General features: G+C 39.2%; 1 protein-coding gene across 5 annotated transcripts in view; it reads left to right on the top strand.

Annotated features, from left to right (window-relative positions):
- Positions 1 to 15,836, top strand: part of KIAA0895 (KIAA0895 ortholog) — a 75,671-nt gene that overhangs the window by 41,191 nt on the left and 18,644 nt on the right. For 3 of the 5 annotated variants that reach the window (XM_045495318.1, XM_045495313.1, XM_045495315.1), the window contains 3 exons: positions 13,257 to 13,400; positions 14,012 to 14,144; positions 14,652 to 14,957. In XM_045495318.1, coding sequence (XP_045351274.1) covers positions 13,257 to 13,400; positions 14,012 to 14,144; positions 14,652 to 14,957 — 583 coding nt within the window. Of the gene's footprint in view, positions 1 to 11,652; positions 11,676 to 13,256; positions 13,401 to 14,011; positions 14,145 to 14,651; positions 14,958 to 15,836 lie in introns of those variants that run through there. The other 2 variants (XM_045495314.1, XM_045495317.1) reach the window with 2 other exon arrangements.

The following is a 15,836-nucleotide window of genomic DNA, read 5'->3' as shown; positions in this document are numbered from 1 at the left end:
GTTTGAGTATGTTCCTTCTATCCTGACTTTCTCGAGGGCTTTTATTAAGAATGGATGCTGAATTTTGTCAAATGCTTTTTCTGCATCGATTGACAGGATCATATGGTTCTTTTCTTTTATTAATGTGATATATCACGTTGATTGATTTGTGAATGTTGAACCAGCCCTGCAGCCCAGGAATGAATCCCACTTGATCATGGTGTATAATTCTTTTTATATGCCGTTGAATTCGATTTGCTAGTATCTTATTGAGAATTTTTGCATCCATATTCATCAGGGATATTGGCCTGTAGTTCTCTTTTTTTACTGGGTCTCTGTCTGGTTTAGGAATCAAAGTAATGCTGGCTTCATAGAATGAGTCTGGAAGTTTTCCTTCCCTTTCTATTTTTTGGAATAGCTTGAGAAGGATAGGTATTTTCTCTGCTTTAAATGTCTGGTAGAATTCCCCAGGAAAGCCATCTGGTCCCCAATAAGCCATCTTATTTGTTGGGAGATTTTTGATAACTGATTCAATTTCTTCACTGGTTGTGGGTCTGTTCAAACTTTCTATTTCTTCCTGTTTGAGTTTTGGGAGTGTGTGGGTGTTTAGGAATTTGTCCATTTCTTCCAGGTTGTCCACAGTTTGTTGGCATATAATTTTTCATAGTATTCCCTGATAATTTCTTGTATTTCTGAGGGATTGGTTATAATAATTCCATTTGCATTCATGATTTTATCTATTTGGGTCATCTCCCTTTTCTTTTTGAGAAGCCTGGCTAGAGGTTTATCAATTTTGATTATTTTGTCAAAAAACCAACTCTTTGTTTCATTGATCTGCTCTACAGTTTTTTTGGATTCTATATTGTTTATTTCTGCTCTGATCTTTATTATTTCTCTTCTTCTGCTGGGTTTGGGGTGTCTTTGCTGTTTTGCTTCTGTTTCCTTTAGGTGTGCTGTTAGACTTTGTATTTGGGATTTTTCTTGTTTCTTGAGATAGGCCTGGATTGCTATGTATTTTCCTCTCAGGACTGCCTTTGCTGCATCCCAAAGCGTTGATTGTTGTATTTTCATTTTCATTTGTTTCCATATATTTTTTAATTTCTTCTCTAATTGCCTGGTTGACCCACTGATTCGTTAGTAGGGTGTTCTTTAACCTCCATGCTTTTGGAGGTTTTCCAGACTTTTTCCTGTGGTTGATTTCAAGCTTCATAGCATTGTGGTCTGAAAGTATGCATGGTATGATCTCAATTCTTGTATACTTATGAAGGGCTGTTTTGTGACCCATTATGTGATCTATCTTGGAGAATGTTCCATGTGCACTCGAGAAGAAAGTATATTCTGTTGCTTTGGGATGCAGAGTTCTAAATATATCTGTCAAGTCCATCTGATCCAATGTATCATTCAGGGCCCTTGTTTCTTTATTGATCCTGTGTCTAGATGATCTATCCATTGTTGTAAGTGGAGTATTAAAGTCCTGCAGTTACCACATTCTTATCAATAAGGTTGCTTATGTTTGTGAGTAATTGTTTAATATATTTGGGGGCTCCTGTATTCTCGCATAGACATTTATAATTGTTAGCTCTTCCTAACGGATAGACCCTGTAATTATTATATAATACTCTTCTTCATCTCTTGTTACAGCCTTTAATTTAAAGTCTAGTTTGTCTGATATGACTACTCCAGCTTTCTTTTGACTTCCAGTAGTATGATAGATAGTTCTCCATCCCCTCGCTTTCAATCTGAAGGTGTCCTCAGGTCTAAAATGAGTCTCTTGTAGACAGCAAATAGATGGGTCTTGGTTTTTTTTTTTTTATCCATTCTGATACCCTATGTCTTTTGGTTGGAGCATATAGTCCATTTACATTCAGTGTTATTATAGAAAGATATGGGTTTAGAATCATTGTGATGTCTGTAGGTTTCATGCTTGTAGTGATGTCTCTGGTACTTTGTCTCACAGGATCCCCCTTAGGATCTCTGGTAGGGCTGGTTTAGTGGTGATGAATTCCTTCAGTTTTTGTTTGTTTGGGAAGACCTTTATCTCTCCTTCTATTCTAAATGAGAGACGTGCTGGATAAAGGATTCTCAGCTGCATATTTTTTCTGTTCATCACACTGAAGATTTCCTGCCATTCCTTTCTGTCCTGCCAAGTTTCAGTAGATAGATCCATCACTAGTCTTATCGGTCTCCCTTTATATGTTAGAACATGTTTATCCTTAGCTGCTTTCAGAATTTTCTCTTTATCCTTGTATTTTGCCAGTTTCACTGTGATATGTCATGCAGAAGATCAATTCAAGTTACGTCTGAAGGGAGTTCTCTGTGTCTCTTGGATTTCAATGTCTTTTTCCTTGCCCAGATCAGGGAAGTTCTCAGCTATGATTTCTTCAAGTACATGTTCATCACCTTTCTCTCTCTCTTCCTCCCCTGGAATCCCAATTATGTGTATATTATTGCATTTCATAGCATTGCTTAGTTCTCTAATTCTCCCCTCATACTCCTGGATTTTTTTATCTCTCTTTTTCTCAGCTTCCTCTTTTTCCATGATTTTATCTTCTAATTCATCTATTCTCTCCTCTGCCTCTTCAATCCGAGCTGTGGTTGCCTCCATTTTATTTTGCAGCTCATTTATAGCATGTTTTAGCTCCTCCTGACTGTTTCTTGGTCCCTTGATCTCTGTAGCAGTAGATTCTCTGCTGTTCTCTATACTTTTTTCAAGCCTGGTGATTAATTTTATGACTATTATTTTACATTCATTTTCTGTTATATTGCTTAAATCGTTTTTGATCAGTTTGTTAGCTGTCACTACTTCCTGGAGTTTCTTTTGAGGAGAATTCTTCTGTTTCGTCATTTTGGATAGTCCCTGGAGTGGCACGGAACTGCAGGGCTCTTCCTCTGTGCTGTCTGGAGTAACTTGCGTTGGTGGGTGGGGCCGCTGTCAGACCCGTTGTCTGCCCCCAGCCCACCGCTGGGACCACAGTCAGACTGGTGTGTACCTTATCTTCCCCTCTCCCAAGGGTAGGACTCACTGTGGAGTGGTGTGGCCTTTGTCTGGGCTACTTGCACACTGCCAGCTTGTGGTGCTGCTTCAATGGAATCTGGCGTGTTAGCTGGGGTGGGTCCACAAGGTGCACAGAGGCGGGAGACGCAGACTCAGCTTGCTTTGCCTTTGGTGGTCTGCTTCCGGAGGGGCCCTGAAGCACCAGGAGGGAGGTAGACCTGTCGGAGGGATGGATCAGCAGAAGCACAGTGTTGGGTGTCTGCGCGGTGCAAGCAAGTTCCCTGATGGGAACTGGTTCCCTTTGGGATTTTGGCTGGGGGATGGGTGAGGGAGATGGCACTGGGCAGTGCCTTTGTTCCCCGCCAAGCTGAACTCTGTCCTCCAGGGCTCAACAACTCTTTCTCCCGTTATCCTCCAGACCTCCTGCTCTCTGAGAGCAGAGGTGTTGGCTTTTAACATTCCAGATGTCAAGTCCCGCTGGCTGTCAGAACTCAGGCAGTCTGGCCCCTCCACTTTTGCAAGTCAGACTCGGGGGCTCTACCTTGCCGGCGGGCTGCCCCTCCACAGCCCCGGCTCCCTCCTGCCAGTCCGTGTAGTGTGCACCGCCTCTCCGCCCTTCCTACCCTCTTTTGTGGGCCTCTTGTCTATGCTTGGCTCTGGAGAGTCCTTTCTGCTAGTCTTCTGGTGGTTTTCTGGGTTATTTAGGCAGGTGTGGGTGGAATCTAAGTGATCAGCAGGATGTGGTGAGCCCAGTGTCCTCCTATGCTGCCATCTTTCCATCAGAAAAAGTGTTTTTTATTTTAAAACACTGACAGGTGTGAGGTGAAATCTCATTGGGGTATTGATTTGCCTTTCCCTAATGATGAGTGATGTTGAGTGTCTTTTCATGTGTCCTTTGGCTGTTCGTCTTTGGAGAAATGTCTGTTCATGTTTTCTGCCCATTTTTAATTGGATTATTTTTGAGGATTTTTTGGTGTTCAGTTGTATAAGTTCTTTATGTATTTTGGATGCTAACCCTTTATCGCATATGTCATTTACAAATATCTTCTACCATTCACTAGGTTGTTTTTGGTTTGTTGGTTTCCTTTTCTGTGCAGAAGCAGCTTTTTATTTTGATGTAGTCCCAATAGTTTATTTTTGCTTTTGTTTCCCTTGCCTCAGAAGGAGACATATCTAGAAAAATGTTGCTGTGGTTAAGAGACATTACTTCCTATGGTTTCTTCTACTATTTTTATAGTTTTAGGTCTCACAGTTAGGTTCTTAATGTGTTTTGAGTTTATTTTTGTTTATGGTGTAAGAAATTGGTCTAGTTTCATTCTTTTGCATGTAGCTGTCCAGTTTTCCCAGCACCATTTGTTGAAGAAACTGTCTTTTTCCTATGGCATATTTTTGCCCCATGTGTTAAAGATTAATTGACCATATAATTGTGGGTTTCTTTTTGGGTTTTCTCTTCTGTTCCATTCTATTTTTGTAGCAGTACCATACTGTTTGGGTTACTACAGCTTTGTAATATAACTTGAAGACTGGAATTGTGATACCTCCAGTTTTGTTTTTCTTTTTCAAAATTGCATTTGCTATTTGGGGTCTTTGTGGTTCCATACAAATTTTAGGATTGTTGGTTCTAGTTCTGTGAAAAATGCTGTTGGTATTTTGATAGGGAGGGATTACTTTAAATCTGTAGGTTGCTGGGGTGCCTGGGTGGCTCAGTTGGTTAAGCGTCTGACTTCAGCTCAGGTCATGATCTCACAGTTCGTGAGTTTGAGCCCCGCGTCGGGCTCTGTGCTGACAGCTCAGAGCCTGGAGCCTGCTTCGGATTCTGTGTCTCCCTCTCTCTGCCCCTCCCCTGCTTGCACTCTCTCTCTCAAGACTAAATAAACGTTAAAAAAAAATTTAAATCTTTAGGTTGCTTTGGGTAGTATGGACATTTTAACAATATTCATTCTTCCCATCCATGAGCATGGACTGTCTTTCCATTTGTGTCATCTTCAATTTTTTTCAGTCAGTGTTTTATAGTTTTCAGAGTACAGGTCTTGCACCTCCTTGGTTATGTTTATTCCTAGGTATTTTATTATTCTTGGTATAATTATAAATAGGATTCTTTTCTTAATTTCTTTTTCTGCTATTTCATTATTAGTGTATAGAAATGCAACAGCTTTCTGTACATTGATTTTGTATCCTGCAACCTTACTGAATTCATTTATCAGTTCTAATAGTTGTTGGATAGAGTTTTTAGGGTTTTCTATATATAATATGGCATCTGTAAATAGTGAAAGTTTTACTTCTTCCTTACCAATTTGGGTGCCTTTTATTTCTTTTTCTTGTCTGATTGCTGTTGTTAAGACTTTAAGTACTATGTTGAATAAAAGTGGTAAGAGTGGACATCCTTGTCTTGTTCTTGACCTTAGGGGAAAAGCTCTCATTTTTTCCCTATTGAGAATAATGTTAGCTGTGGACTTTTCTTTTTTTTTTATATAAATAAAAAAAATTTTTTTTTAGAAAGAGAACAAATAGGTGAGAGGGACCGAGGGGGAGAGAGAGAATCTCAAGCAGACTTCATGCTTAGCATGGAGCCTGGCACAGGACTTGATCCCATGACCTTGGGAGCATGACCTGAGCTGAAATCAAGTTGGACACTAACCACCTGAGCCACCCAGGTGCCCTTGTGGGTTTTCCTTTGTTATGTTGAGGTATATTCCCCCTAGACCTACTTTATCCCCGGTTTTTACCATAAATCGTTGTTGTTCTTGTCAGATGCTTTCTCTGTATCTATTGAGATGATCATATAGTTTTATCCTTTCTCTGGTTGATGTGATATATCACTTTGATTGATTTGCAAGTATTGAATCACCCTTGCATCCCAGGAATAAATCCCAGTTTGAACAAGGTGCATGTGTCTCCCACAGGAGGCCCTGCAAAGCTCACAGTCAGCAGATGGTGTTGGCAAGGTTTGCGCTGGTCTTCTGGAGGGGACTTGCAGCACAGGGACTGAGGCTGGCCTGGCTGGAGGGGGCAGGGTAGGTTATAAGCAAGTTAGGTAGGGAGTGTGGTGATTCCTGCAGGGAGCATGTGTTTATGCTGGGGGTAGGAGAGGGAAATGGCCCTGCCAGCTCCTTTGTTCTTGGAGGAGCCTCCCAGTTTAATCTGCCCCACTGGAACAGGCTCTGCAATTAGTAAATAACTCTCCCTCCCTTATGCCCCAGGCATTTTTCAAACTGCTGCTTCTGTATATCTCTCTGGGCTGTTTATTGTGCTGTCCCCTTAAGGGTGGGGACTCAGTTTTCATTTGCCTTCTGGGCTCTCTCAGAGCTGAGCCAGCTGATGATGGTAAATTCTAGGCTTTAAGTCCCACTGGTTGTAAAAACTAGTGAAATTCGTATTCTCTGGTTTTCTGAGTTAAATGATGTGGGGATTTGTCTTCCCCATGTGGGCTCCCCAGTGAGAGGATCTGTTTTTCTCCCTGCTCTGCGTCCACAGGTTCCCTCCTGCAGATGGCCTGTTTAGCTCCCTACCACACTTCCACCCTTCCTACCCTCTTCATTGTGGCCTCTTCTCTATCTTTAGTTGTGGAGTTTGTTTTGCGAGTCTTCCTATTTTCTGGGTTATTTACACTGATGTGAGTGTTACCTAGTTGTATCCATGTGGCAAGGTGAGTTTAGGGTCCTCTTATCTTGCTGTCTTCCTGATTATACAATTCTGGGGTTTTTGTTATTTTTATTTATTTATTTTGAGAGAGAGAGTTTAGAAAGAGCAGGGGAGAGCAGAGAGCGAGAAAGGGAGAGAGAATCCCAGACAGGCTCCATGCTGTCAGCGCAGAGCCCAACGAGGGGCTCATCTCACAAACTGAGATCGTGACCTGAGCCAAAATGAAGAGTCAGACACTCAACCGACTGAGCCACCTAGGCACCCCTCTTCTTGTTTTCCTAGAGGAGAATAAGAGTGATTCAGGGTCATGAGGTGGTAGTGCTGTAGCATTACGAAGAATGTTTTGTTTTATTTTATTTATTTTTATGTTTTATTTTATGTAACATTATAAATAATATCTAGATCATGGGAGAGATAGGATCATTTCCTTCATGCTGAACAATTGTTCGTTTGTATTTACTTCCTTTTTGCTCTAGGTTTGAGCTCTCTGAAAATCTATTTGTTTTTATGTCTGTAAGATATACAAAGCTTCAGAACATCCTCTTATAAAGAGGAAGGATTCAGAAATAGTTGATATGAGCAGAGATATCAATATTGATTATCTATTCTCTATTACTCTGGTATTAATTCATAATTTAGCAAAAAAATAATGGTTTTTGGTCCAATTTTAAAAGGCAAAACTGTTTGGTGGCATATTTCAGCCCATTTTTAGGAAGAAATATCCTACCTGATACCGTTCTTATAGAACTCAAGAGGAGATTCTGTTATATCATTTTCTAACACGGTGATGGAAGAGTTGGCGTAGTTGTAAGATGGACACAAAAGCAAGAAACAAGGTCACATTCCTCCAGACTAGGGAACTAAGACCTGGGCAATAGGGTTGTCTATATATTAAGGTGATTTGGTTCCAAACTTTTAAAACTGATCAGTAAAACTATGTAATATCTGATTGCTTACTGTTTGTGTTTGCTATTCTTATGGTTGGAAGGCAGCAGAGAATACATTTGATATTTATAGGTAAGTCAGGGCTAGATCTTCACATGGCTGAGGCAAGTGGCTGCTTCCTCCATGAGGAGGCCTCAAGTGTGCAAGCCATACCAACTCTACCAGCAGTCTGCTCTGCCTAAAAATCTATAGAAAAATATTTGAATTGTTAAGATTGTTCCCCCATGTGTTCTTTTTTTTAAACACAAATACTCCAAAGAAAGGATATCAATGACTAACTGGCAAGTGGGAGAAAGTAGGTGGTAAATAGAAAGACTTGGAGTTTACAAAGTAGAGGGCACTTAAACATTATATTTTTCCAGTCATAAAAGAAATATATGTTCAGTATAGAAAGTTGGAAAAGTATAGAGAAGAGAATAAAATCCCATTATTCTGTCGCTAACAGATAATCACTATGGACATTTAGTGTGTTTTCCTTGTCCCATCCCTAATGTTCATAATTGAGGTTAGTATATTTTTGTTTACATACCTGTATTTTCTCATGTCATTAAAAACTGTCAACCTTTTTTGTCAGCATTATTGTCACTGACTGCATGTATTTCATAAAATGGGTATACAATTAGTTAAGTCTTTTGGTTTTTCCTACTGTGTTTTAAAATTTCAGAGTTTTGTTAGTAGTCCACTCTAGGCGGCTTCTTGCAGTGGCCGTGCTGTAGTGGAGGTGCCGGCTAGGATAGGCCTGTGTCAGACTTCTCCTCGAGGAAGGAGGGCTGCAGCTGAACCAGCTACCTCAGAATTGTTTTTTCCTTTCTCCCATCCCGCAGTATGCTGAAGGGAAAGAGAGGCCCAGAAAACCGGGGAGGAATGAGAAAGAATCAAATCACTATTATACCTTTCTTTCCCAGTGAAGGTTCTTTAGGCCTCAGGCCTGGCCTGTCCTCAGGGAGGGGAAAGCGCTTTAAATTCTATGTGATTGACCTTTTAAAGTTGATTAAATTGACTTGAAGTGGACTTTCCTTGATATTTGAAAATTATTGGAAAGCCAATGAAACTGGTTGAGATATTTGGACATAGGAAGATGATATCCTGGATAGCAAATTGAAAGTGATGATTGGAGAGGCGCCTGAATGGTTCATTTGGTTAAGCATCTCGCTCTTGACTTCCGCTCAGGTCATGATTCACAGTTCATGAGTTTGAGCCCCACATTGGGCTCTGGCTGACAGCACGCAAAGCCTTCTTGGGATTCTCTGTCTCTCTCTGCCCCCCACCCCCCGCTCGTGTGCTGTTTTTCTCTCTCTCAAAATACATAAATAAACTTTAAAAAATTAAAAAAAAATTAAGTGATGATTGGAGAAAAATAATTAAGCGTCTTCTTGTTTTAATTCCCCACCAAATAATACTGGGAAATGTCTTCTGATTCACTTAAATGATGACACTAATGGAGAAGAGAGATTTGACATGAAATTTATTGCCTTTTAGAAGTAGTTTGCCATGTGGATGAGGTATGTGAAAGCTTGATTCTCCAAGTGGTATAGATATGGATTCTCTGAACTCAAGGGAGAGCAGATAAACTTCTCCCTTCTTTTCTCTTAAAAAAAAAAATGGGTTGTGGGGGAGAATGGGGAGATGTAGGTCAAAGGGTACAAACTTTCAGTTATAAGCTGAATAAGTCCTGGGGATCTAATGTACAGCATGATGATTATAGTTAATAATACTGTATTGTAGGTGGCTCGGTTGAGTATCTGACTCTTGATTTCAGCTCAGGTCATGATCTCATGGTTCATGGGTTCAAGCCTCGTGTTTGGCTCTGTGCTGACAGTGCAGAACCTGCTTGAGATTCTCTCTCTCTCTCTCTCTCTCTCTCTCTCTCTCTCCCCCCTCCCCCTCCCCCCCCACCTTCCCCTCTCCTACTCTCTCTCTCCCTTTCTCAAAATAAACTTAAAAAAATTAAGATAAAATTACTGTATTGTATACTTGAAATATACTAAGAACTTAGATGTTTTTGCCACACAGAAAGTGGTAACTACGTGAGGTGATAGCTGTGTCAATCAACTTGATTGTAGTAACCATTTCACAGTGTGTACATATACTAAATCATTACATTGTACACCTTTAGAAAAACACATCACATGGTACAACCTAAATATGCCCCATTTTTATTATTTTATTTTTTAAGTTTATTATTTATTTTGAGAGAGGGAGCACACGTGCACATACACTGAGTGGGGGAGGAGCAGGAGAGAGAGAGAGAGAGAGAGAGGAAGAGAGAGAATCCCAAGAAGGTTCCACAATGTCAGCACAGAGCACGACTCAGGGCTCGATCTCATGAACCGTGAGATCATGACCTGAGCTGAGATCAGGAGTCAGACGCTTAACTGACTGAGCCACCCAGGTGCCCCCACAATTTTTATTTGTATTTGTTAGTCATAACTCAGTAAAACTGAAGAAAAATGACTTTTTCCTCTTGATCCTAACACTAACAAATGCATATTGTAAAGAATTTTAAAACTTGTGAAAAGTACAGATAATAAACTTCAGTGCAATCTATCACTCCATCCCAAACAGGAGCAGCAGCCTTTGGGTATATTCTTGCAGGCTTCCTTGTGCCTTTTTACATTGTTTATTGCCTTTTCCTTTTTCCAAAGCTGAGATCATACTCCTAAAATTTTTGTGGCCTGCAGTTAAGAGATTACATAAAGCAGTAGAAATTGTAATGTAAAAATATTCACTGATGAAGTGACCACTCAACATTTCTGCTCTCTCTTTTAATGTTTGAACTTATTCACCCATTTAACCACTGTTTCTGTCTCTGTGCCTGGGCGTTATTATAATGCAGGTGGATTGGGAAGTTATTTCTTGAGGTTAGTGAAGGATACTGGAGATCTTTGTGATCACTGACAAATCTATCTAGGTCGTACCAGTTGAAAAACTGTTGAAGAAAGAAATCAGTAGAGATAACAATAGGATAGGCACTTTAAAGAATGATTGGACATGACATCATATTAACACAAGCTCCCATGTAGTTTGCCACCATTATGATGCCATGTAAATCAGGATGAAATGAAGGATGTTATGTGCTATTGTATATCATTCTGATGGAAAAATCACTCCCCCTCCCCCCCAGCCCCCACTATTTTTATTCATTCATTGATGAATCAAAAAATTAGTACATAGGCATACATAAAGGTTGCCTAAATGTTATTAAGCTGCCAAGGTATGTTTTCTTTCTTATATTTATAGGGTACCTTTTTAGTATAAACTTCCTGTCAAATTTTCGTTTCCTATTAGGAATATGAATGAATATGAACACTTAATAGCCTTCTAGTACCATTTATTGGCAATAACAGGGAACACCTGTATTTCAGTTTTTCTTAATTCTCTAAATTCTTTTATATCTGCTGTAATAAACATAGTAGTACCCCTTATCTGTGGTTTCACCTTCTGCAGTTTCAGTTGCCTGAGATCAACCTCTCTCTGGAAGCAGATGATCCTCTTTCTGACATATCGTCAGAAGGTCAGTGGTAGCCTCATGCTGCTGCCTGTGTCATTCGCCCCCCCTCCATCTTATCACACAGTCATTTTATCATCTCACATCACAAGAAGAAGAGCGGGTTATGGTACCATAAGATATCTTGAGAGAGAGGCCACATTCACTTATCTTTTATTACAGTGTATTGTTTTAATTGTTCTATTTAATAGTTATTGTTAAACTCTTAATGTGCCTAATTTATAAATTAAACCTTATCATAGGTGGGTATATATAGGAAAAAAAATAGTGTACATAGGCTTTTGTACTCTGCATTTTCAGTCATCCCCTGGGGTCTTAGAACGTATCCCCTGCAGATGAGCGGGGACTACCATAGTAACCAGATAACGACAGTTTTTCTAGTGAGTAAGCATATGCTAGAAAAGCTAATTTTATCCAAAATTAAGTACATACTTTAAAAACATACAACTACAAGTTATATTAAAAAAATTCTTTAACCTTTTTTAGGTCTAAATGTCAGTCCAATATAGAAGGCACCACATCTGTCTCTCCTGGAATTAAGGCCAAATTTCTTACCTTCTTCTCACCGTGTTTGATATATTGATGACTTGGGATCATTAGACTAGGGTATGCAAAAAATATTTGCTAATCTGCTGAAATGGGTTTTTAATTATGTGCTTTTATTCTTTTAATTATCAGAGTTGTCATAAAAAATGTAGCCTCTTTATGCTATATTTCCATTCTCTGAGATGCTGCTTTTTACCGTGCACATGAGTCATCTGAGGATCTTGTTAAAGTGCATGTTCTGATTCACTAGGCATGGTGGGGGGCAAAATTCTGCATTTGAAACCAGCTCACAGCCTTTCGACCACAGTTTGAATTGCAAGGCTTTCAAGAACAGTTTTGGGAACAGAAGCCAGGCAAAGCCTATCGAAGCCATTTCTTGTTACACTAACTTTAAGTCACATGCCTAGTTTATTAGTAATACATATTTTTTCAGTGGAGATATATATGTTGTATTATAACTTATAGTGTGTTCGTTTTCTGTAGTTTTTGTGTTGAGCATATTATGTACAGCGGTGGCATTTACAAAGAATGAATGTACCGATCATGATGACGATGATGATGTAATAATAATTGACAGGTATTGACTACTTATTTGTACTTTACAAAGATTGACTAAATTTTCTCAACAAAACCATGAAGTAGGCATTATTATTGTTACCCCATTTAAAAATGAGGAGGCTTACTGACAAGTTTAGTGACTTGCCCATGGCCACAAAGCCAGAAGGTGGATAGAACCAGGGCAGCAATGCAAGTAGTCTGACTCTAGTGCTTATAGTTTCAATCTCTTTACTAGTCTGACAATAAAAAACTAGACTTCATAGCATGAATTTTCTAGCTTCTCTCTCAGTTCCTATAAGATATATTTGCATTTTCTAGCTTCTTTCCCAAAAGGCCTTTTGAAGATTCTTTTTCTTCCGTATGTTTTCCTTTCTTGTGGCTTTTTCAAGATACTAAGGGTCTCTGATTCATTACTAGGGGTTTTTTTTTTAGTCTTCCTTTCTGTATATCTGTGTTTAGAAAAGATCTCAATTTTCATATTCTTTTGATGTGAAAATTAATGAAGAATGAAAAGTAGGTAGTACCCTTCCCTGAATGAAAGATGAAAATGTTTTTAGTAATGTTGAGACTGTTTTCTGTGAAAGACTAGCCCAGGAAAGCTTCAAATTTTATAAGATTGTCACAGAAGAATTGTGGATTTTTTTTTGTGTTCTTGAAAATTGGGGCTATTATTTTTTTTATCCAAATGGCAGTTATAATTTAGTGATTAATCTGGAGACATACCTTTCACTCTGAGTTCTCTTGCCAAACCACCAAATGGTCTTAGAGAATCCAAGGAGCCCTCTGCCTTATCTCCTCAGCCTGTCAGGTGGTGACACTGTATGCAGTACCTTTGTCCTTTAGCATGTGAAGGAGAAACAAACACAGAAAGAGGATTTCTAAGTACTGAGGTGTTTGTAAAAACTTGTGACAGTGAGTGAACAGTGTTTAGGATTAGATGTGGTACCTCAGTTGCAGTTTCATTTGGAAATTAATAAACACAGAACAGGTCATGATCAATAAGAATATAACTGGCTTATTACTCATCTCAAAATAATTCAAGGTTATTTATTTGCATTATCTGTGTTTTTTTTTTTTTTACAGTCCATCAATATTATGGAACTGACTTTACAGAAATATGGAAGTTATGAAAAATTTGAGCAGGCCACCGGTGGCAGCCTGCTATCTAAAACTCGAATCTGGAGTCACGTTAGGAAGTACATGATGAAAGAAGGCTGCATGGGTGAGGTATGAATTGGGATGACACGAGATGCTGACTGCTGGCATTTTAACTCCCGGTGCCACCTGGTTTTCTCTGCAGGTTTTGTTCTCCCATCCCCATTCTGCTCATTAAATTAGTCACCCAGAAGTCTCACTAAATGCTAAGTTTATGTTGCATTGAATTATTTTGCTCACTATGTGTTTTTCTTTACTTGCTATCACTTCTGTATACTTTATGGAATTGTTGGAATTGTTTTATGAAAATTCTTAAGAGATTTGCCTCAGTGGCTCCTCTTGTTAGTAGCCAGTTCAAAATAAGCTTTGGCCCAACGGCGAACAGGACTCTGGCTTGTATACCTTCCTTTGCATCATTGTAGCCAGGGGGGACTGTATTTGAGAGCACGGCCCTCTACTTTCCTTCATTCCAGGAAAGGTTCTTGAGTTCCTCTGGCTCAAAGGTGGAAGCGTCAGAAGTGATTGGCCCTGCATTTCATTGTCTAGGTTTCTGGGAGATTTGAATTGGTATAAGCAAAATAAAAACATCTTGATTTATGGGTCTGTGGTTTCCTGTGAAAGCTGCTTCTCCCCAGCCTTTACGTTTTGTTTCATATATTTATATTTTTCCTCTTGCTCCTTAGATTGTAGTACATCTCACTGAAGATCTGCTTTCCCGAGCTTCGATGACAGTGGTAAATGGATGTCCAACGCTGACCATCAATGTTTCCACTGCACGTGAGCACTGGCTGGAGGGAATGCTGAGGCATGAAATAGGTAGCGTAGCCCTTCTCCATTTGTTCATTTGTAATATCAGAAATCAGCATCAGAGAAACATTCTTTTATAATGGGGTTTTCTCTTAGCAGTATTTAGCAAAAAGTAATGAAAATTTTAGGTTTCACTTGAGCCAAGATAGTAATGTCTTACTTCAAATTAGATTTTTTCAGGCACTGTGTAGCTGTATTAAGCATGGATAGTCATTTAACTCCTCTGAATTTTAGTCCTCCCACCTGAAACTTGAAGAAATTGAACTAAGTGCTGTCTCATATTTTTTTCAAATATCAAAGTCTGTGATTCTTCCCTTTACCTCTCCTAATGACACATGTAGTCCTTCTGAAGGCAGAGTACCTCCTGCAAAAGGCTTTAGGGTCAGGTCATTTTCCACTTTGTTTTGTAGGTACACATCAGTTTAATTTTAGAACTGTTGGTAGAATCTTTTTTTGGCTAAGAGTTAAAATGAGAATGTCATTTCTTGGTTTTTGTGTGCCTTTTCTTGTCCACAGGCACACATTATTTTCGAGGTATTAACAACCTTCAGCAGCCATGGAACAGTTGGACTGGTCGTAAAAAACATGAGCTAAAGCCAAACAATCCCACAGAGGAAGGACTGGCAAGTATTCACAGTGTCCTTTTTAGAAAAGACCCCTTTTTATGGAGGGCTGCCCTCCTCTACTACACTGTTTATCGAGCCAGCCAAATGTCTTTTTGTGAACTCTTCAAAGATATTGGAAAGTTTGTCAAAGACCCCAATACAAGATGGGATTATTGTGTACGAGCGAAGAGGGGATGGACTGATACTTCTCAACCAGGTGGGTGTCCCTTGACTGTAGGTTTCCTGACTTGTGGTTAGTTGTCTGTTGATTTTGGTTACATCCTTCTCCACCAACCATAGAATTCACTTACTTACGAAAAAGTAAACCTGTTACTTGAGGGCAGTGCTAGTTTTCCCAAATCACGTTTCATTAGCATTATTTTCTCAAATCTCATTTTGAAAAATTTCAAGCCTACAGAAATATGGCAGTGATAGAATTCATACCCATATTACCCTTCCTGTAGATACATGAATAGTTAACATTTTGCTAGTTCTGCCTTCTCGCGCTGATTGTAAAAACAGGTTTACTGAGATATAATTCACTTGGCATACAGTTTGCCCATTAAAAGGTACAGTTCAGTGGTTTTTAGAATATTCATAGTGTTGTGCAGCTGTCACCACTGTCTAATTCCAGAATGTTTTCATCACCCCCAAAATAAACCTGTACCCATTAACAGTCATTTCCTATTCCTTCTCCCCCATGCCCCCAGCTCCAAGTAACCATTACTCTACTTTCATAGGTTTGCCTGTTTTGGACATTTCATACAGATGGAATCATATAACCCTTTGTGTCTGGGTTCTTTCACTTAGCATAATGTTTTTAAGATTCATCCGTATGGTAGCATGTATCAGTATTCAGTCCTTTTTATTGCTGAATAACAATATATATGTATATGAAATTTTATTTTTCTATTCACCATTAATGGACATTTGAGTTGTTTCCACACTTTTTGGCTGTTACAAATAATATTGCTATGAACATTTGGGTACAAGTTTATATTTTTAATTCTCATGGATTATATATATATTTTTGAGTGGAATTGTTGGGTCATATGGTAACTCTCTGTTTAACCTTTTGAGGAACTGCCAGAATGTT

The sequence above is a fragment of the Leopardus geoffroyi genome, chromosome A2 (genome assembly GCF_018350155.1).
Source record: "Leopardus geoffroyi isolate Oge1 chromosome A2, O.geoffroyi_Oge1_pat1.0, whole genome shotgun sequence".
Taxonomy (NCBI): domain Eukaryota; kingdom Metazoa; phylum Chordata; class Mammalia; order Carnivora; family Felidae; genus Leopardus; species Leopardus geoffroyi.
This window is presented reverse-complemented; position numbering and strand designations above follow the sequence as displayed.